At 47.6% G+C, this 22,735-nt stretch overlaps 1 protein-coding gene across 1 annotated transcript in view; it reads right to left on the bottom strand.

The window, feature by feature from the left end:
* Positions 1-19,841, bottom strand: part of LOC125624656 (bone morphogenetic protein 8A) — a 43,925-nt gene extending 24,084 nt beyond the window's left edge. Inside the window, exon 1 of the mRNA XM_048825777.2 lies at positions 18,700-19,841. Within this exon, the coding sequence (XP_048681734.1) occupies positions 18,700-19,105 (406 nt within the window). The 5' untranslated portion in view covers positions 19,106-19,841. The remainder of the gene's footprint in view (positions 1-18,699) is intronic.
* Between the last annotated feature and the right edge of the window lie 2,894 nt (positions 19,842-22,735).

The following is a 22,735-nucleotide window of genomic DNA, read 5'->3' as shown; positions in this document are numbered from 1 at the left end:
CAAGACGATGCTCAGAATGATATGACTATAGTGTCCAATATCTAATGACCAGCCAAGTCTTATAGATAAACGGTGTATACCTTTGAAAAGCTGAAGTTCTCAGTTTTCCATACAAAAGTATTTGTATCTGTCCTTGACAATTCACAAGATACTGGACTTTAAATAGGTCACTGACTCCTCCGCTTAGCGGTGTTTTTTTGGCAGAGAACAAGGATGGAGTATTGCAAGTCTTGGATCTCAAATCAATATAGTTTTCATGCCTTGAGTTTATACCAAAATTTCTGCTAGTGAGGACTTGATATACCATTACTCTTAAGAAATCTATACATAGGAAATCTACCATGTGCTAGGTGGAGACAAGAGCTAGAATACACAAAATAAGACAGAAACCCATCTGTATACATACAGAGTACATAGAAATCAATGCGAGATCTGATCATGTGATTGTATTTCTATCAAGAAAGTTATGTTGGACAACAGTAAGATTTCTTTCTTTCCTCCTTTCAGCTGTTGTTATTTATGGACACAGTGCTATGGAATACGGTTACTTTCCTCGTTCTCCAATACAGAAACAGACAAGAGATACAGGAACAGCATCAGCAACTTGCTAATAAAATCCATACTAACGACTTAGAAAACTATAAACAACTGTAATTCGAGGTTTTCCCAGAATACTTGAAATTTGTCATCTATCTGATGTATAAACATGCATTCAGGGAAGGGCAATAGGAATTCTTGTGGCAAAAATCAAGGAGGTTTGTCTGGTAACGTTACAAGGACGTGGCTAAATGTGAAATTTCTTCTGGGTGTTTTTCAGTGCTATAATTATTCCAAATTTGGTTTCGTTTAGTGCATTGCAGGGGATCGGACGAGTTATAAAGCAGAAGGGTTAGGGATGCTCGGCTTCATTGGAGAAGTCATCTCAGTTCCAGCTGATGTCTTATCATTTGTATGTAGTGGGGCACAAAGCTGTGGAAACTGGGCTTCACAAGTCTGGTCCCACTGAAGACATTGTTCCTGCCTTAGTTCATGCAGAAGAAGAGCTCCGTGTAAGCTCGAAAGCTTGTCTCTCTCAACAAGAAGTTGCTCCAATAAAAGATATTCCCTCCCCCACCCGCTTAGTTCCTCCAGGGCATAAGCAATAGAAGGACATTATGAAGTGTGGCCCAGGGAGCCATGGAGCCCGTCCTGACCTGGAAACGTCTTTTATGCACAACCAGGTGTGTGGATACCTATGCTGACCACGAAAAGCAGAGTGTACCCGTCTGAGGGGTGGTTAGAGATTATTACACCACACTTTTCAGAATTTGTCTTGTGTCAGAGGCTCAACTCTCTTGCTGATTTCTATCTGTGATTGAGAGCGCGTTTGTGGGTGGATTTTCAAATCCCTGGGAACTGGCCATCCAAATCTTTTAGGCTGCATTTAAAAAAGAAATCTCAGTCCGAATCTGTGTCTGTCAGTGTGCATATAAGTATGTGTGTAAGCGCCATAGGATTATTAATTTTAAAGCACTGTGGTCAGACAAGGACTGATGCATCTGCTAGGGTATAGGGTTGTTTTTGTTAAATGGATGTCAAGCGACATTTTCCTATTTAAAGTTCTGTGATTCAAAATTCTGCTTGGCTCCTTCCATCACTGGCTTCATCGTTACATATTCACCAACATTTAATCCATCTACCCAACTGCCATTCTTCACCCTGAGTGAAATAGGACAGACCTGCTGCCTCTGTACAGCACCTAGAACAAGGAAGCCGTAGTCAAGGACCAGGACCCCCAAAGTGCTACAGTGACACAAATAAATAATAGTGTTCCAGTCTTCCCTCTTCTTAGGAGATTTTTAAACCTCTTCTCACCTCTTTTCCTCTCTTTGTTCTGTTCTAATCCCCCTGACTGAAATCTAATGAAGGGTTTCCAAAGAAAGGAGGACAGCCATCCTCGCCTGTGTTGCTTTCATCGGGCGTCCTCCTGCCCAGGAACAGGCCCTCAACGAGCCTGTGCTCACTCACAGATAGGCGCAATTAACACAGCTGGTCTCTAGGTACCTTTTATGTTTATTTGCTGTAAAACTTAAAATAATGCTCCAAAAGCCCATGACTGGTTCCTCCCGGGGGGAAATGTGTAATGAGTATACTTGGCAGGCTGCTTTCATGCCGTGCATGGAAAACTAAACAACTTGCTAATCACCCACATGTGTTGGGTACATGTTTGCTGCATATAGGAGGATGGGAATCCCTATAAGCATAATCATCTAATTATAGCAGTTCTGAAAGACACCGATTCACTTAAGAAGTCTCCTTATGGCTTATGATAAAAAAATCTCAGGCTTTGACATTTATTTATTTGGTGTAGGCAATCCACTCAAGCAAAGCCACAGCATTCTTATCAACATCGTTCAAGGCACGAAGACCTCCAGGAAGTTGAGTCATTTTGCAGTCCTCAACAATATGCGCCATGGTTTGTGGCTGTCTACATTGACAAAGGGGACAGTCTCTGAAACGCCACCGAAATTCAGCTGCAGCACAAATTCCAGGTCTGGTACAAAACCGGTTCAGAAGGCTCCATTGCCTTCGTGGTCAATCAAACCTGGGAGGATGTTGAATGGGGTCCGAGACAAGATTTGTCACTTTCTCTGCAGACGATGAAGCTCACCAAATGTCTTCTACCATAAATCTCCCACCCAGTAAACTTATCCACAAAAAGGCGATGTGAGGGCAGGCAAGGGCAGCTTTGACAATAATGGAGGAATCACCCATCCAGACAGTGGAAAGGATTGCTATGCTTAGCACGTACCTTATGGGTCAGTCAAGTCTTCTTCAGGGTCATAGTGTTCACACTTTTGAAAGCATTTGAGGTATTTGAGACATGTATTGGCTCATATTTTATAGGGGTTGAACCAAACAAAGATTTTGAAGTCATCAGGTACAGAAAGAAAAACCATGAGGATGTGAGACCAGTCTTCGAGAAGGAATACTAGTTCGAGGATTCCTAATGGCAGATATATTTAACCCTTTTCTTCAGTCTCCGGGAGAAGAAAAAGGCAACAGTGATGAGAAAGGTTTGGAAGTTGATATAGAAGATACTTTAATAAACGGAACCTGTCTCAGTCAGCTTTGCCTGATGATTTTCTTCTAAGTAATCTGGAAGAAGTAGTGAAGAAAATACAACTAGTCAGAATTTCTAGTTAATTACTAAGGACAAAGGGCCATGTCAGAGGGCTGGAGAACGTAGACCTAGTCATCAAAAGGAGGCCAAAAATTAATCTTGGAAACTCTGGACCCATTACCCTAAATTCAATACAGGGAAAACTAGTAGGGCACACTGAAATGAAAACGTGGTGAACAGCAACACGGGTTTATGAGACAGATCATGGTAGGCAAATGTTGTTATGTTCTTCACTAATTTACAAATTGGGTGTGTCAGGGAAACGGACACTAAGCAGTAGATCTAGATTTTTATAAAGCCTTTGATAAGGCCACCCAAGAGAGCTGAAAAATTGACAGATTATCAATTTTAATTAAATCCTAGCGTAACAAGGAACCTGGCAATGGGAAGAGAGACATTGAACATGAGTTTACACAAACACAAACAGCCATTCTGGGTATGGTCTAGTCCAGAGGTTCTCAAACTGGTCTGTGGACCACCAGTGGCCCGTGAGCCCCATTCAGGTGGTCCACAGATAGTTCCCTCGAAGGTGCGCGCCTGGGTGGCCACACACGAGAGAATGAAGGGCCACCTACCTAATTAGTGGAGCTATGCAGGCATGCCTACACTAATTAGGTGCCTGGACCCCGGAGAAGATGCACATGGCCTTGGGGATAATAGGGGGTAGTGGGGTCAGAAGAGGGGGTGGGAGTATTTGGGATGTGCAGGGCTGCGGTGGCCAGAGAAAAAGAGGCAACTTTCCTAAGCTCCAGGGTTGCGACTGCTGGGGAAAGATGGCCCTCTACCCCGGCCCCAGCTCGGGAGCTGCTGCAGCAGGAAGGAGAGGGAGATGCCCCGCTCCTTCCCAGCCCCAGCTCGGGGGCCGCCATGGCAGGGGGAGAGGGCACATCCATCGCATTAGAAAGGTAAGACTACAGATATTAAAATATGAGTTGTGTGCTTTTATCTGTAGAACAAAAATCGTTCCAAAGTGCTTTACAATAGTTAGCTGATGCTACAAACAACATTTGGAAAGATCATTAAGTGGTCTGCCAAGACCCTCAGCAATTTTCAAGTGGTCCGTGGAAAAAAAAAAAAAAAAGCTTGAGAACCACTGCTCTAGTCAGTCGAGTAAGAGTCCAATAGTCAAGACTCCTGGGTTCAATTTAGAGTCTGCTACAGAATCTCTCTCTGAGACCTTGCTAAGTCATTTAACCTCTTTCCCAGTTGACTCATCTGGAAATTGTGTATAATACCTCCCCCTCCTGGGAGCGTTCCAAGCCTTTAAATAATGTTTGTAAAAATACACCGAGATCCTTGAATGAGAGATTTTTGAATGATAAGTCCAAATAATTACAATTATTGATTGGGTGGGAATGGCTGGCTTAGCTAAGCATCAGGCTGATAGTCCACAGACTCCCAGGAACCATGGTTTTGATTTGACCAGACTAACAGGGCTGCATTTCTTTTCGGAGGTAAACTGCAAAAATAGCTGAGTTGTTTTGAGGTTTCTTTATTGAACGGCTGGATAAACATTTAAAGTCAGCCGTCCCGTTTGTTCAGTGTGGACATTAACAATCCTATGGCCATCTTCATAACATGAGGGGCTTTACCCTCATGTCCTTGGTCAAAAAATTTCCCTTTACTGTGCTGCCTTGTGCTATACATTGGTTGATGCTTCCCTGTAACACAGAGACAGCTCAAAGATAGGGCCCAATCCTGCGGCCACCTACTACTGGGAGTAGCGTTTACTACCCAGAGAGATACCATGGAGGTCAATGGCCAGCGCTCACATTTGTATCACTACATCTGGTAACAGAGGGTCTGTAGGATTTGGGAAATAGTCTTTGGGCATGACAGGCACCCTACACATGGAAAATAGAATCCTGTTAAGTATAGGGAGAGGGATCACTTGTGAAATCAGATAGCGGCTTGCTTTATACATGCCCTTAGTAAAACCACATCTAGGGTTCTCTTTCCCGTTCTAGATGCCTCACTAGAGAAGGGGTCTGAATAATTCAGAGTTCAAGTCACACACAGACAGTTAAGATATGTCCTTATTAATATTTAACAAGTCCTTTGCTCTAAGTAGCTTGGCCATTTGCTTTTACACACCTCGTGAGCAAATTGCTTGAGAAACACGATGACCCCCAGCAGAAAGAGCTCTGGTGGTTGTTCTGTGCCACACCTTAACTGGCTAAGAAAGGAGAAGGAAATAAAAGACGAGATGCTGTTTCTCACGGACAGTGACACTGTTCAGACATCCCGGCAGCACTTAGACCAGGGGTAGGCAACCTGCGGCATGCAAGCGGATTTTCAGTGGTCCGGGGGGCTCTGCATTTTAATTTAATTTTAAATGAAGCTTCTTAAACATTTTAAAACCCTTATTTACTTGACATACAACAATAGCTTTGTGATACATTATAGACTTATAGAAAGAGACCTTCTAAAAACGTTAAAATGTATTCCCGGCACGCGAAGCTTTAAATTAGAGTGAATAAATGAAGACTCGGCACACCCCTTCTGAAAGGTTGCCGACCCCTGATTTAGACTATATCTTCACTGCAGTGAGGGGGTATGATTCAGCTCGTGTAGACATGCCTGCACTAGTTTTCACATAGCCAGCTCAGGCTCTGGAGGAGGGAAGCCACGGCGGTGGGGACTAGCTGTTTGAGTCACACCGGGGGTTCTGGGCAGGCTTGGACAGAGGTTGAGAGAGAGTCACACTGCTGAACGCACCACTTGGAGGTGTTCGGGTAGCGTGGTGCAAACGTGGTTTAAGAACCTATATACAACAGGCCAGAGGTGTCTCGGGGCTCTCTCTCTTCTCGTGCTGGACTGAACCCTTTACCAAGTGATCCCAGCCAAACACTGGACCAGCACCACTCTCGCACCATCTCAGCACCTCCGAGAAAAGGCTAAGCTTGTGCGAGGAGGTGTTTAGTCTCTGGCAGGCCTGTTTTACAGCATGTAGAGCGGCAGCTTCCCTTGGGATCAAAATCCTTCTGCTCCTTTGCATGCCCTCTTCCCCCCGCCAACACCCCACTTTTATTTTTCAGGCTCACTCTGATTTTTAAAAGTCAATAGGTAAAAGGAAAAAAAAAAAAAAGACGGCCAGACTTGCTTAACTGAGCTTTTCAGAGATGCCTTTCATTTGTCACATGCTCGGTTATTTTAATTCGGGGAAGGGCAGACAGAGAGAGACCCTGGGGGAACAAAGTGAAGTTCAGTGTGAGAAAGCTGGGCTGCCGTTTTTCTCAAGCAGCTGCAGGCCCAAGGAAGGGTTGAAATTGCCCCTTGTATCTAATAAAAGCACTTTCTGAAGGAGCCTCTCCCCATAGTGAAGCAAAGCACCAGACGTGCTAGTGGGCTCTCCCTGCTTCTCCAACCTCAGCACCTTACAGAGGGTAGAGGTGGGATCATGCAATCTCTACTGGTTCTTCCAGGCCGCCTTCTTAGCATTCTCACAGAATTCCAGTTTCTTTCTTTTTCAGTCCTTTCAACCCTCCTCCCAGCCAGAAATCTCCGCAATGCTGAAGAGCAGGTCTTCAAGTCTCTACTGTTTGCAAGATATTTTTAGGCACTTTTTTTTAATTGTAAAACTTTGTGTGTGCGCCATTTCTATAAACTACACATCAGTTGTAATTACTAGTCCTGGCTGCCTCCGAATGGGCCAGATGACCATTTCAGACCCTAAATTAGAAGGAGATGCCAGCATATTCAACCACATCAAGTATTCCGAGTCTTAAAATATATTTAAATGAGATGCAAGAAGGATGCTACCCTTCAGCTGAAACCAGGAAAAAATAAACTACAGAAGCTTTCCAAAGGGGAAAAAGGGATTTAGAAGTACTCCCGAACACTGCAAACTGTGGCAGATAAGCAGCTGGGCTTGGCTCCTCATTTCCTAAACAATTCCTGGCTCCTTCTGTGGCAGACTTTAGGAGCAAAAGGACATGGGATCCCTCCAATGGAGGCACCTATTCATTCACAATTGGATCTGAAATTCTGTTGCATTTGATCATAATGCCGTTTTGCTTGGGTCCCTTAATTTCCAAGACACGTACGTTACTGCAATTCCCAAACAAAAACTTTGTGAAGTTCAAAAGTATGTTTCAGTGGAGTCTGGCTAATATTTCCTTTACCCCCTCTCCAAAAAATTATACTTTCTTGATGAAAATTCTGCACATTTAAAGGAAGCAAGCAAGCACACACCCACCCTTCATCCAGTGTGGTGAGAAAGCTTTGCCACAAAATAAAACAACTACCCCAGTCCGTGTCTTGATCTATTGAGCCACTGTAGCTGAAATTCATCTGAGGAACTAGGGAGGGAGTCTGAGCCCTTAGAGAACGAAGGGAACAGCAGGAGTGGGAAAACAGCAGTTTTTAATATTGAAGGTAATTTGTCTTCACTAATAATTGGCCTCGAAGTAAAAACTTGCTGTGCTGATGAAATACTCCATAGGTGGCAACACTGAGCGCTCAGACCTTGCATTTGGCTTTTGCTGTCAGCTGCTAAGAGGGAGCTGGGAACCAGTCAAGAACTCTGCCCTCAGTAAGTGACCAGGCTGAATGGAAATTCTTTCTGCTCACTTCTAGCAGCGGTCAGCTAAAGATCGCACATCAGTTTTTGTAAGGACTATAGCCAGCATCCCATCGCCCTGCAAGAGGACGTGAGAGATGCGCTGCAAGGCTGCCTAGAATCCGGAAGCACTCCGGGTTTCCTTTCATACCGAAGAGCGCTCTCTTAAAACCAAGTGCAGCGACGTCGGTCCCGAATGCTACTTGCAATCTCTTTGGTTAATGCGAGGTGATACTTAAGTCTCCCTAAGATTTCCCATCTCTCGGATATTAACTTTCCTTACATTAAGTGGCCACCTATGAAAAGCATTTCCAGCCACACACCAGACCCACCCAGCTGTTTCAGCTGCACTGCAGCTGACTTGCTAAAATGGTTGGAAGGGAAACTGCTCCACCCGGATTCGTAAGCAGAGGCCAACAGCTCAAGCGCTGGGAGCCCTGGTGAGCTGGCTGGCCCAATATCAAATGGCCACCTGTTATAATGGCTGGAAAAAAGACTTGGAGTCCTGAAGGTGGTTATTTCATTAAATGCTTTCAGTGTGGTACTTGGTCTGTGTTGTTAGTGTGCCAAACAACTGCATATAATTATAAAGATGGAAATGAGACACAAGAATATAGTGTGAAAATTGGAAAAATGGAACATTTTCTTGGTTGTATTGTGCAGTCTTGTAAAGGGACATTGCCAATTGGAGAAAAAAAAATTTCAGACACCTCACTTGAAAAAACCAAACACTTAACTCTGTTCGACACTGGTGAGGCCTCATCTGGAGTACTGTGTCCAGTTTTGGGCCCCACACTACAAGAAGGATGTGGAAAAATTGGAAAGAGTCCAGCTGTGGGCAACAAAAACAATCAGGGGGCTGGAGCACATGATTTACGAGGAGAGGCTGAGGGAACTGGGCTTGTTTAGTCTGCAGAAGAGAAGAGTAAGGAGGGGGATTTGATAGCTGCTTTCAACTACCTGAAAGGGGGTTCCAAAGAGGATGGATCTAGACTGTTCTCAGTGGTAGCAGATGACAGAATGAGGAGTAATGGTCTCAAGTTGCAGTGGGGCAGGTTTAGGTTGGATATTAGGAAAAACTTTTTCACAAAGAGGATGATGAAGCACTGGAATGCGTTACCCAGGGAGGTGGTGGAATCTCCTTTCTTAGAGGTTTTTAAGGTCAGGCTTGACAAAGCCCTGGCTGGGATGGTTTAGTTCGGGATTAGTCCTGCTTTGAGCAGGGGGTTGGACTAGATGACCTCCCGAGGTCCCTTCCAACTCTGATATTCTATGATTCTAACTCAATATTGGTGCACCTGGCATTTGAGAAACTGACGAAACATGTGTTTAGTTTGCTCCATGTATCTGACAACACTTTGTACACAAGCAGGTTTACTCTCAGAGGAGTCTCTGGCCCTCACATTTAATTTGTGCAAGGCTCACACATAGCAGTGGGGGAGATGGACACATTTTAGAACTAGGACAATGTTATTATAGACCCACAAAAAACCTTTTTGAAACTGACTTGATTGTGCCCCTTACATGCCTTTCTGCAGGTGAGTTTAGGGGGTAAACATGGAGGGTTCTGCTGTCTCCTCCTTTTGTGTTTGTTTGTAGTGAAATAGCTACACAGCTCAGAGAAGACATGTCTTCATTCTCTGGCGCTGCGGGGGGAGGAGGCATTTTCAGGCAGATTCATTCTACAACTGGCAGGTAGAAAAACCCCTCTTTAAAACAGTCAGAGCTGCAGAAGCCTCAGAAAGGGGCTGCATTTCTATTGTCAGAAAGTCATGTCCAGATCATTTTATAGAACATGCATTCAGGCCACCCTGTCTTGGTACTATGAATCCCAGTTTGTCCTAAAATGGCTCGACCCTTCACCACGTAACACTCTTGTTTGTGGAGTGACTACCCCAGACTGGTTCTTACTGACCGGGCTTACCCACTGAGTGCGACAAAAAAGAAAGAAAATATCCTTAGTAGGTACTGGGCTGCCCAGCTCAAATTCCTGGGTCATAAGTAAATCATTAAAATGGGTGGCTCCTCGTCTGTATTTCCCAAAATAACCGGAGTGGATAGTAACTCCCTGAAGGCTGCATCAGGTTCCTGCAGCTCCTCTTGGCTTCTGCTCTCGCTAGCTCTGTGGTTGGGAGCGTGAGGCAGCCTTTAGTTTCCTTTTGAAATGAAGGTGACTGGAATCTTAAATTAAAAGTTCTGAACATGCTGATTGTGCAATAAACCTCCCATACCTGGTCCTATAGCAAACAGTAGTAAAGCTGAGCTTGCCCTGCAGGCAGTGGGTGTGGAAGGTTTGTAAGGGAGGGACTAAAAGAAGGTGTGTCTGTTTTGATGTGTACAGGAGACGGGAGTTGGGGTGGGGTGTTACAGACAGGGGCATGCATTAATGCTGCTAAGGTTCTCTGACAGCCTCTCATTATACACGTCATTCTTCTACTAGTACAGCTCCCATAACACACAAGTGCAGGGCTAGCATCTGTAATTTTTATTTTTTTTTTAATTCTGATGGATATAAAGTACTTTCATTTTAAAACCAAGTCATTTTGCCATGTATTAGCGAATCAGACCTTTCGTTATTTTTGTTTGTTAGTGAAATGGTTGGGTTACAACCATCTAAACCACAGATCACCGCACGTGCGTCCACCTATCCAGCAAACCCCGTCCCGGACACATCACAGCCAGGCTCTAGGTACCCCAGAATCTGCTCCGAAGTAGTAGTGCGGGGTACACACTTAAATCCATCTTCACTAAACAAGGACACGCCACCAGAGTAAATTGTGTCATAGAACAGGTCACGCAACTACCCCAGAAGAACCTGCTTCAGCACAGGGGGGAAAAACCCCACCCACTGTACACCTCTAGTTGTCCCTGCCACCCCACCCTAGAACCCATATGGGTACCATCAAACAGTTACAACCTATACTTGATGGGGTCCACAGCCTGAAATAAATCTTTCACGAACCCATTCTTCTGGCCTTCAACCCTGTCCCCCTGCCCCAAAATCTCACCCAGCTCCTCATCACCAGGACACAGCAATTCAAAGCGGCGCCAGAACAACAGATGTGAAACCTGCAGACATATCTCCCCTGCTACGATGATCCATATCCCTCACCCCCAACACAACTTTCATGATCCAGGGGTCCTACACAAGCCTAACATGACGAAGGCTAAGATTTAGTCATGCATATTTTTAGTAAACGTCACAGACAGGTCACGGGCAATAAAGAAAAATTCACGGAAGCCTGTGACCTGTCCGTGACGTTTACTAAAAATACGTGACACAAAATGACGAACTGTGGGGTCTCCATACCGTCTGTGGGGGGGGACCAGTTTGGAGCTGCGGGATCCCCGCACCTTGCATGGCTCAGAGCTGTGGGATCCCCTGCCACCCATGGCTCTAAGCTTCCGGGGGCCCTGCCGCCTGCAGCGGCCAGGAGTTGTGGGGTCCCCCGGCTGCCCACAGAAGGCAGCGGAGGGACCCTGCAGGCAGCTCCCAAGCACTGGGGGCTCAAGTCATGGAGGTCTTTGGAAGTCACAGATTCCATGATATTCGCCTTCCTCTACGATGACAAAAATAGTAGCCTTAATCATGGCATATGGAGCACCTTGTCCAGCACATCAAATGCCCCCCCCCCCCACCACCACCTGGGTGAAACCAGACAGTTGAATGAATGTCACAGACAAAAAACACCCTGTCACCCATGGGCAAACTTTTTACAAAACGATCAATCCATAGCTGACCTCTCACAGAATCACAGGACTGGAAGGGACCTCGAGAGGTCGTCTAGTCCAGTCCCCTGTACTCATGGCAGGACTGAATATTATCTCTGTCATCATCCTGAAAGGAAACCTGTTCAAAACCTTCACAAGACCAGCCTGGGAACTTAAACTCATTACTCTGCTGGACACTAAAAACTATGGACTTAACAGAGACACTAGGTTGATGGCTTATTAGAATAATTTGTCACACCTTACTGCAGAGGTCTCCAAACTGTGCGGCACACCTCCCTTAAGGGGACACAGAGGAACACTCAGGGGGGCCCAGGCCACCCCCCAGGGAGGTGCGGAGGGAGTGCCACCCAGCCCCACCCCGTCCCCAACCTCAGCACCCAACTCTGACCTGGCTGCAGCTCTGTTTCCAGCCCTGCCCTGGCTCCCAGCCCCAGCCTTGCCCCCAGCCTCAGCCTCCTTACTCCTGTCGGCGTCCCGTCCCCCCAACACAGGACTCACGTCCCTGCTCCTGGAGCAGGGGGGCACATCCCTGAAAAGTTTGGGGACCACTGTCTCATGATAACCTTTAATCACCCACTTCATTTAAAGTGGTCTCTTATAGCACGTGTGAACCTGTTGTGCTTAACAATCTGTCCCACCTTGTATGTAGCTGGGACACTCTGGTTGCCTTCTCCAGACCTAAGAAAGAGCTCTGCAAAGCTCAAAGGCTTGTCCCTTCTACCAATTGAAGTTGGCCCAATAAGAAATATGACCTCACCCACCTTGTCCATCTAAAACCAACTAATTCTCCCCACCCACATATTGAAGTGGACGAATCAACATGGGCCCGATCCTTCAAGTTATTCCACAATACGGAGAACTCTAAACAGAACAGTTTACAGGATCAGCAATTCATACAATTAACCCAATTCTTGGTCCAGGTGCACTTAATGCTGCCTCAGCAAGAGAGGAGGGACTAGATAAGAGAGGTCCCTTCCAGCCCTACATTTCTACTGATGCTATGAGAGATTCTCTCCTTCATATTTCCATACAGAGGCTAATTTTTCTAACCTGTGCAAATGTAACTGCTTGCACGGAAATGCATGCCCCGTTGTACATCTAATGGACGGCAAATAAAGAAGTGTAACTGCCCATGAGAGCACCAAATTACCCAATGTTCATGTACTACCAGGATAACGGCACAAGCAAATCAGGCAGCCAAATTAATGCAAATCTGCCCTCGGAAGCATTTAGTTAATGAGAAGTTGAATTTTTACTGGCAAGGCTGGAATTGGCGTAGGGGGCAGGTGGAGAGATTGGCACCTACCCCAAGCTGCCATCTTGTTCTCCAGAATCTGAGCTTTAGTTTTCTTTTTGAAGTCTCTAGCCTGGTTACAAAGAAAACCTTCACAATGTGAATCGAGTGTAACCAAGAGAGCAACTTCTGCCCGAGTCTGCAGAGAGCCTGAAACAATAGCTTGGAAAGGCGCAAGCTGCCCTCATTGGCCTCAGGGAGGCGATAACCCACATGCCCAATGCTGAGGCTTTAACCATTTCACTCCTGATGGAGCACATAAGAAAAAGACAGGCAGGAGAGAAAATCTGCACAATCTACTCATTTTGCTGTCTCAGGTTAGTGGAACTTATTTTGTGAGTGGGAGAGTTCCTCTGCCTTTTTGTCCCCAATTCAAGCCTTCTTTCCCACAGAGTATATTTTAATTTTTAAATGGTTCTCTCCAGGACTGTCTTTCTGCCAGCATTCAGCAGTAGGCACTAAACAATATATATTGCCATTGCTAAAGCACCTGGGTGCCTTACATCATTTATAGATAGCAACAAGACGCACCCAAATGCTAAGAGGGCAACAAAAATGTCCTACAATTAATCAGCCTAGACGGATTTGCCTGATACTGTCTTGAAGCATGCAGAGCAGCTGGCTCTGATGGACTGAGCAGGTAACATTACAGTAGCGTGAGCACCTCAGTCCTTTACGTATTAATCCGTCAGGTAGGGAACTACTCTAACCTCCATTGTACAGATGGGAAACCGAAGCAAAGCAAGGCTAAGTGACTTTCCCAAGATCACATTGGAAGTCTATGGTGGAGCAGAAACTGAACCCTGGTCTCCAGCTTGCAACCTAACCACTGGGCCACCCTTCCTCTAAGATGCCCATCCCTTCCCCTTCACTGCTGAAGACTCCATGCCTGGGGAGTTGATTCTGACAGCAGTGCCTGGCCTTTCCTGGCACTGATTTCAGCACTAGCTTGAATGGAATTGTGCGGGGTGTGTTTCAGGTTGTGCAGGAGAAGAAAGCAGCCCTCAGATGCTCCACAGACATCAGGTATCTTTGCAAGGCAGCTTTCCCCCCGCCCTTCTCGCTGTTACATGCCATTGGATGCACTCCGGTGCATCCAAAGGCCGAAAATGAGCCCTTGTTCCTGAGAAGTATCTCCAAGCCAGGAATTCAAGCCATGCCTGGGATCTCTGAGGGCCAAGTCATCTCTGAATCAGGCCCGTCGACCATCATCTGCAACGCTCTGTTCCACGCTAAGTAACTTGGGTCAGAATAATGTTCTCGAGGGGCCCCTCCCTCCCTCTGTTCCTCAGAACTCCTTTGTATTAAAGCATCATAGATAAAATAAATAAATGTCTTGAGAAAGCTCAGCCCAGGCTGGGGAGCTTTCAGCATTACTTAAAGAGGGGAGATGACTAGTGTCAAAAGCAGGACAAAGCCAGACAGCTCTTGCTCTCTCTCCATTTGCACATCTCGTTAGAGAGCGTTCAGGGCGTAATGGGGGCCCAGGTCCTCAAAGGTATTTAAGCTCCTAATGCCCACTGATTTCAATGGAAGTTAGGACGCTAAATACGTTTGAGGGCCATCTAGTCCAGCCCCTTGCGCTGAGGCAGGACCAAATAAACCTAGACCTTCCCAGATAGGAAAGTGTACAACCTGGTCTCAAAAACCTCCAGTAGTGGGATTCCCTTGGAAGTCTATTCCAGAGCTTAACTATCCTTATATTGTAGTTAGAAAGTTTTTCCCGTTATCTAACCTAGATCTCCCTAGCTGCGGATTAAGCCCATTAATTCTCGTCCTACCTTCAGTGGACATGGAGAGCCACCATCCTCTTTATAACAGCCCTTAACATGCTTGAAGACTGCTCACCAGGGCGGAATAGAGCAGGATAATTACCTCCTGTGACTTGCATACAACACTCCTGTTATTACACCCCAGAAAGATATTAGCCTTTTTCACAGTGACATCACAGTCTTGGCTCCGATTCAATTTGTGATTCAGTCTAACACCCAGATCCTTTTCAGCGGTAGCCAGTTAGTTTCCATTTTGTAATTGTGCATTTGATTTTTCTTTCCTCAGTGAAGTACTTTGCACTTATCTTTATCGAATTTCATCTTCTTGATTTCAGACCAGTTCTCCAGTTTGTCAAGGACGTTTGGAATTCTAATCCTGTCGTCCAAAATGCTAGCAATCCCTCCCCGCTTGATATCAGCCACAGATTTCATAAGCATACTCTCCACTCTGCTATCTAAGTCATTAATGAAAATACTGAAAAACAGCAGACCCAGGACTGACCCTGTGGAACCCCACTAGATACATCCTCCCAGTTTGACAGCAAGCCATTGGTAACAACTCTTTGAGTACGGTCTTTCAACCAGTTTTGCACCCACCTTATAGTAATTTCATCTAGACCACATTTCCCTAGTTTTCTTATGAGAATGTCATGTAGGACTGCGCCCAAAGCCTTACTAAAAATCAAGATACGTCACATCTACCACTTCCCCTCCCTCTCCCCATCCACTAGGCCAATAGGAAATTAGGTTGGTTTGCCATGGTTTGTTCTTGACAAATCCATGTTGGATATTACTTATAACCCTATTATCCTCTAAGACTTGTGCCCACTTACATCAGGGCAGATCTGGCCCTGTATTTTGAAGTCAGTTCTGATAAGGGTGAATTACTAATAAACTGCTGCTGAAAATTAGGTGATTTTATCATCATAGTCCGCTTCCACGACGCACAGACGCTGTCATGTATTGGAACAGATCTGAACCTGAATCCATCCTGCATCATCAGACATTACTCAGGGCACAAAAGGCCCTGTCTATCCTGGGCCAATCCTTGCACATCCTCTATGTTGTTACGTCCCGCAAGTGTTCCCTCTCTGGGTACGTCTACAATAAAAAAAAAACCCACAGCACCAAGTCTCAGCGCCTGGGTCAGTTAACTTGGGCACAGGCTGCGGGGCTAAAAATTACAGTGTCACATTCAAGCTTGGGCTAGACCCTCTCCCCTCGCAGGGTCTCAGAGGCCGGATGTCTACACCGCAACTTTGAGCCCCGCAGTCCGAGCCCAAGTCAGCTGACCTGGGCCGGTGGCAGCTGTGCCATGGCCCTTTTATTGCCATGTAGACGGGCTCTCTGAGCACTGTTCGACAGAGGAATTCTTTCAGCGGCCTCTTTTACATGTTCCTCCTCCAGCTGCTTAATGGCAGGCCTGCCACAGCAGACACTCAGTCTTCACTCTTAATGCACGTCCCCAATATTTCCACCTCCTTTTCTGCTGGATACATTTGGAGTTCATGGGTTGCTGAACTTGCCGACCGAAAGTCAGCATTTGTTATAAATCCATTCCATTTAATAGCCAGCCTTTCCCCGAGGCCGTTGCTTTTGAAGGCATTTGTCGCCGTTGGTGGCTTTCCACCTTTCCACATCCCCATGTTAAGGTGGAAATCACTCTTGGCTTACAGTTTCACAACCTGGTCTTTAAACTGGAGAGCACAGAAGAGACGAACCTGCTTAGACTCACCCAGGGCTGTCCCCAGCAGGGACCAAGTTACAGCCGAATTTGGGCCAAACAGGCATTTGCCGTGCTAGTTTCTCCCCCTCCACATCCCACCCCATTTTAGCAGGCTTCTCACTCAGGCTAACAACAATGTATTTATTTCCGGGACCACTGTGATACCTTTTGACACTGAAGTAGAGTCTACACCATAGGAGGCCCTCTGACCCACGGGCCACCACAAGTCACTTGTGAAGTCAGCTTTATAAACGGGGGATAGCATCTGGAAGTTCCGGCCAGCCTCCTAAAGGCTTTGTCTCACACGGATGCTGACCAAGAGCCACATCTGTGTATAGGGTACCAGCAAGCTACTGGTACAAACTACTAGAATTAGCCAGCTCTTTATGTAGCTCTACAATAAAGCTGAGAGGTTTCCATTAGTCGCGAGGTAGGTTTGGTCTGTGGGGTTTAGGATGAAGTTAAATTTAGTAGCGAGGTTTCTGCTCCTGGGGAAGATCTGGTGCGTGGAGAGAGCAGCCCGGTACGGGAGGTGAAGCACATAGCGATAGTACGCAAGTAACAAAGTGTACGGTTGTCGCAAGGATGCATCGTGGAACCTCCCAAGACCGACACAGTCGCATGGATTCAAATGATGTGTGTGTCCTAAGCTCACACAGCGGCGGCCCTGCTAGATTTATGGACAGTAAAAGCGTAACCCTGGCAGAATAATGTCATTCTATCATCTCGCGAGTTTAGCCAGGCTACCTGCTGCTGCTTTTGTGATGCCACCCAGCCATGTTTTGCCTCCTGCATGCCTGGACACAGGCACACAGAACCGTTCAGGACCCTTGGCTAATGGGATCTGAGTGAGTTCTAGTAGGTTTAAATTAGTTTTAAGTTATACACCAGTCTAACAGTAAATAACCCTACCAGGTTATTATTGTGTTTCCCTGTGGGGTGCTGAGAATAAAGTTTTAGGATCACAGGAATTGTCAGATTGGATCAGACTCAAGATCCATTTAGTCCAGCTAATTCAGAGGAAGGTTCAAAAACCCGGCAGCAGGCAGATGTGGTGCAATCTGCCCCCCTCCCCCCACCACACACACACACACACACACACATTAGGTCTCACCCTGATCTGCAACAGGGATTGGCTTATGTCCTGATGCATTAGGTTTAATATGCCTTCCACAAAATTTGTTTCAATTAAACAAATGATGATGACACTGGATCTTCCTATTATTCAGATGAAGGTCTAATTCCATTTTGCTAAACTTCTGGCCTCATTGACTTCCTGTGGCAATGAGTTCCAGAGTCTAATTGTTCTTGTCAGGTATTATATAGCACTTTTCATCAGAAGGGCTCAACGCACTTGACAAAAGGAGGGTCATGATCATTGTTCCCATTTCACAGATGGGGAAACTGAGGCACAACGAAGGGACGTGACTTGCCCAAGGTCACCCAGCAGGCCAGCGATGAGCCAGGAAGAGACATATCTTTCCAATCCAGTGCTCTAGCCATTAGGCCATATATTAGATCTAGCACATTGCAGAGTCATGTAAGACTGGAAGCAGTCAACAGGCCCTTCATATCTACCACGGTTTGAGGACAAAGCTGTCATCTCCACATTACATCACCTTTGATATCACAAGTATCCAGAGGCTTAACAGACTACAGAGTAACCGGCAAGTAAGTCCATGCAAATCATCATAAACCAGACCTCATGTGAGGAAATAGCCAGGAGAGAAGCATTGTTAGCTTAGCTTGAAATAAAGGGACAGAAATCCACCCGCAATCTGGGACAACAGGGAAACACTGGCCTTTAGAAACCGGGCCCCAAGCTAAAGGTTGAGAGGTGGGTCCAACACAGATGAGAAGTAACAGGTGTCAGGGATTTGGGGGGTGGGGCTGTGCGGGGGCATAAGTGTCAGAAAAATAATTTGAAGGCACCCAACTTTGAAGGGAGGGAAATTAGAACAATGGGGGGGGGGGGAGAATGACAGAAAAGAGCCAGACCAATCAGCCAGGAGACCCGGCACCAATTTCAAGGCAATCTGAGGATTTTAGAGCCCCAAGGAGAGTTGTGATTTAAAGGCAAAGCTGCTCTAAAAACCTTAACCCCTGTATGGTAGAACTGCCCGTGCGCTGGGGTGAAGAAAGCCCTGCAATCAGACAGCTGCTCGGGGGCATTTGGATACAGCCAGAGGGCGGCTGTTCCCTCTCAGAGGTGCGCTGGGAATTCCCGGGGGGAAGTTCTGTGCTATCCAGGAGCTCAGGCCAGGCCAGAGGCTCCCAATGGTCCCCACTGGCCTGGGAGCCGGTGAATCTAGTACCTGGAGCCTGTGGGTGGACCGAGACGAGGTGAAGAAAGTCCCCTGAGCAAATGGGGGCAGGTGCCCAAGCCCGGGCAGGCCCCACCCGCCCTCCGGGGTCCTTGTCTCTCCAGCCGCTTGGGCGCTCAGCACTTACCCATGTTGACAAAGCTCATGACCGTGTCCGCCCGGCTGATGACTCTTCCCAAAGGAGGCGCCTGGATGCTCAAGCTGGTCAGCACGGGCCGGGAGACCCCCCGGCCCCAGCCCACCTGATCTTCCTCTTCGTCCTCCTCCTCCTCCCTGGCCATGGCGTGGTAAAGGTCCAGCATGAAGAGGGGAGCGGAGGAGGGCAGCTTGCCCCCGGCGGAGGCCTTGGGTCGGGGTCTGCCCGGCAGCCCGAGGATGGACAGGATCTCCCGCTGCATCTCCCGCTTCTCCCGGCCGCTTAGCCGGCGCTGCAGGAAGCTGGAGGCATGGAGATGGCTCCGGAGGAAGCTGCTGTTACCCAGGTCACACAAGAGCCCCAGGAGCCAGAGCAGAGCCCCGCAGAGCAGCCGCATCGCCTCTGCCGGCCGGGGCCGTGCGCTCCGCTCCCGGAGGCGCACGGGCTGCGCCGCGCCGGCCTCACCAGCTGCCCATTGGCCGGCGCGCGTGGGAACGGGCGGCCGGGGCTTGGGATGGGTCGTGGCCAGACAAGCGCCAGGTGCGGGGCCTTGCGGGAGCCTCCTCTCCGAAGGCGGAAGCTGGAAAACGGAGCCAAGCCGCAGCAGCGCCTGGCTCAGGCTCTCCCCGCCGGGCCCGGGACGCGGAGCTGCCGCGGAGTCATTCAGCCCGCCCGGGGGAGCCCCGGCCAGCGAGGCGTCGACAGCAGGCGGGCACCCCTCTGCCCTGGGGCTTTCCGCGGGGAGCTGTTGCTGGGTGTGCGCTTTAACCACCGCCAGCACCCGGAGCACGTGTTTGTACAAAAACCCTCGGCCCGCCCCCGGGCTAAAGGGGCCCCCGGCCGGGCGGCTGAGCGCAAGCGGAGGCGAGCTGGGGTAGCTCAGGGCGCAGCTCTCCAAACACCTGGGGAGGAGCGCGCCTGGCGCGCTGGAAACACCGAGCGAGGTGGCGCCCCGCAGCGCTCCCTCCCAGCCCAGCACCCCCGGGCTCCGCTCGGCCGCTGCCCTCCTCCTGCCTCCCGCGGGTTGGCTCTTGCGCTGGCCGCGCAGCTGTGCGCGATTTTCATCCCCCTCCCCCGCGAGAAGGGGCGCACAGAGAGGAGGGCTGCCGGGAGGCCAGCGGTTCTGCGGGCGCAGCGCTGGGCCCCGCCGAGCGAGCAGCGAGGGGCTGGCCCTGACCCCGGCCCCGGCCCCAGTCTTTCGTCCACGGCAATCGGGGTTTCCAGCGAAACGCTGAGCCTCAGGGGCCAATGCTCCGTGATCCGGCTTTCCCTGCGGCACAGGGCCCTGCTTCCCACCAAGGCAGCCGTCTCGGGACGGGGACGACAAAAGCCCATTTTGACCCCACAACGTCTCTGCTCTGCCACCCCCTCCAGCCCCGCTCTGCTGCCGGCATGGCAATAAGCCCCACCCCGCGCAGGGGGGCTTTCCTGGGCCGGTCGGTCCGGGGTGAAGGTGGGCTGGGTGGGTTGGTATCCACTGCCCTCTCCTGGCTCGGCTCTTAACTAGGACACTTCGCCCTCCTGCCTGGAACTGGGGGTAGAGTCCCAGGTGATGCTGAGCGGAGACGTGTCTCTTATACCGACCTGCTATTGAAAGGGAGAGGCTGGGTGGGTCTGGACAATCTGCACAGCAGACAGGGAGGTAGGCAAACGTTTCTCCACCACCAGTTTCTTACAAAAATGCAGATTTCGAGCATACATTCATGCCCTCTCCCCTCCCTTTTAAAATCGAACCTGCTGTTCAGACGGTTTCCAAACGAAACATTTCAATTTTTTATTCAAAAGCAGCTTGTTTAAAATTTTACTTTTTATTTAAAACTTAAAAACCTCAGAACCAAAACGAAACACTTCAGTGGAGGTGGAAATGAAGCTCGGCTCCTCCTGAACCAACTTAACAACAACTGGTGTGCTGAGTTTTAGGTTGAGCCAAAACAAAACTTATTTATTAGTGCAAGCCACCAAACGGAGAGGGGGAAATAGGGTTTGCTCAGGTCTATGTAGAATGTCATTCCCAAAGGCGAGAAAATGTGTAAATGAGACTACACCCTATAGGCAATACTGTACTTTTCAATTCTACCAGTGGGTTAGCCTAAGAGGAGTTCCTGGGAACCACTAGATTTCCATCCATGAATGTGTTTGGTTTACAATGGCCACACAGGACAATCTGAAATGATGGGGTGCAAGAACAGTGTTCAACAAGTGAAAACTGGAGTGTAGACTAGTGTTCAACAAGTGAAAACTGGATATATTCAAGATCAGAATCCATGGGCGTCTTAGCAAAGATAAGCACATTTTGAAATGAACTGCAGGCCCATTTTACAGCCTGGGTCTGCTGCAGTGACCTTTGCTTAAAGAAAGAGCTTTTAAAAATGTGTCACTACACCGGGGCAGGTGCTAGTGACAAGTACTGCTCAATGCAACCACAATCAGTAGTCAAGGGACAACATTTAAGACCCTAACAATTTCAGATCACCCCATGTTTAAAAAACATTGCTTTGCTTGGAGGAGCGCTGACTCTCAGGAATGCAGAACTGTTTATGCTGTTGCACGGTGGTTAGGTACCTGAAGTGACTGAGACAGACACCAAATGCAGTTCTGAAAACAGGAAACTTGCAAAGCCATACCCGGTTCAGCTTGTATTGCATCAAGCCCATTGGCAACACTTCAACAACAACATTGAGGAAGCTAGGCTTTGAAGGGACAATGCTAGTACATCATCTGTGACGCGTGTGTATCACAGACACTTCAAAATGGATTTGTTACATAGATTAGAGGGTTAAGAGGAACTTGACCAGAAGAATTCTGCTCAGCAGCTGCAGACTTCTGTAGTCTAATGTACATTTTTACACACACTGACATCTGAAAAGCAGGTCCCCAAGGGTTGAATTTAGGGAATTATCAAGTTTTCTGACATCGATAGCCAAATGTATTAATATTTTACAGGGCCCATAAGTGTGCTCGGTGCCTCTCCGCTAACACTGAGCCACAACCCTGCCTCGGGGGCTTGCAATATAAATGATGGACCTGAGATTATACTTCAGATGAGAATGTCACTTTCATTAGGAAGCACATAGGTTACAGATACCACAGCGGATGTAGCAAACAACTTTGATGCAGATACGCTGAGTGTACAGTGAGCTCGGGGGGGGGGGGTGAGGAAGGGGGCAGGAGGATTTTGGAGTTCTCAGATATTCTCTTGAAAGAATTCACTTTAATTTTTTCCTTCAATGCATTTTCCCCCTTATATGATAAACCTTTCATGCAATCTTTCTGAGGCACAACACAGCACAGATTTACATTCAGGTAGACAGTCAATACATTCAAGTACAAATAAAACAGCCGTAGCTGTGGGAAGGAGAGTTGCAGTAAACAGAATGGCTCATGGAGTAGAATGCGTAGTCATTAGAGACAGGCCCTTCCAGGAAGGTTCAGGAATCAAGAGTTCCTTGTTCCTGTTTAGCTTAACCCGCTTTGAAAACGGGTTCAAATAAACAGGAACAAGTCACTTTTATTCCAGATTGAATGCCCGCACCTGGAATTAGTCAAGAATAGCTACTGCACTTTAAATTTACACCCTAGCTTAATCTAAAACCACTTTCATGCAGAGACAAGCCCTTGAAATGAGATTTGACTCAAGAAAACAAATTAGCCTGAAGCAGGGGGCTGGGGGCAGATGTTAAAGGCAGCATTCACCACTTGTGACGAGGAGAGAGAAGGAAGGAATCTGGTATTTGAGCACCATGTAACAGGAGCATTAGAGATACGTTCGGAGAAATATTGCCCTTTCTCCTTGCCTGCTAAATCCAGGGAAGGCCTTGAAGACTTTTGGACTAGATTCCATAGGAGAGGAAGCCAGGGAAGACTTGTGGGAAATAGGAGCAGCAAATTATACTATACTGAGCTCAAGAAACAAGCCAGTGTCTTGGAAAGTAGGAATTACTGGCATTGGGAGACTTCAGCATGAAGATACAATGGGGTGAGACAGGGTTAAAAGAAGTGAAAAGAGTTTTGAGTTGAGTGCACCTAA

The sequence above is a fragment of the Caretta caretta genome, chromosome 19, assembly GCF_965140235.1.
Source record: "Caretta caretta isolate rCarCar2 chromosome 19, rCarCar1.hap1, whole genome shotgun sequence".
NCBI classification, from domain to species: domain Eukaryota; kingdom Metazoa; phylum Chordata; order Testudines; family Cheloniidae; genus Caretta; species Caretta caretta.
The sequence above is the reverse complement of the archived record's forward strand: the minus strand, read 5'-3'. Positions and strand labels throughout refer to the sequence as shown.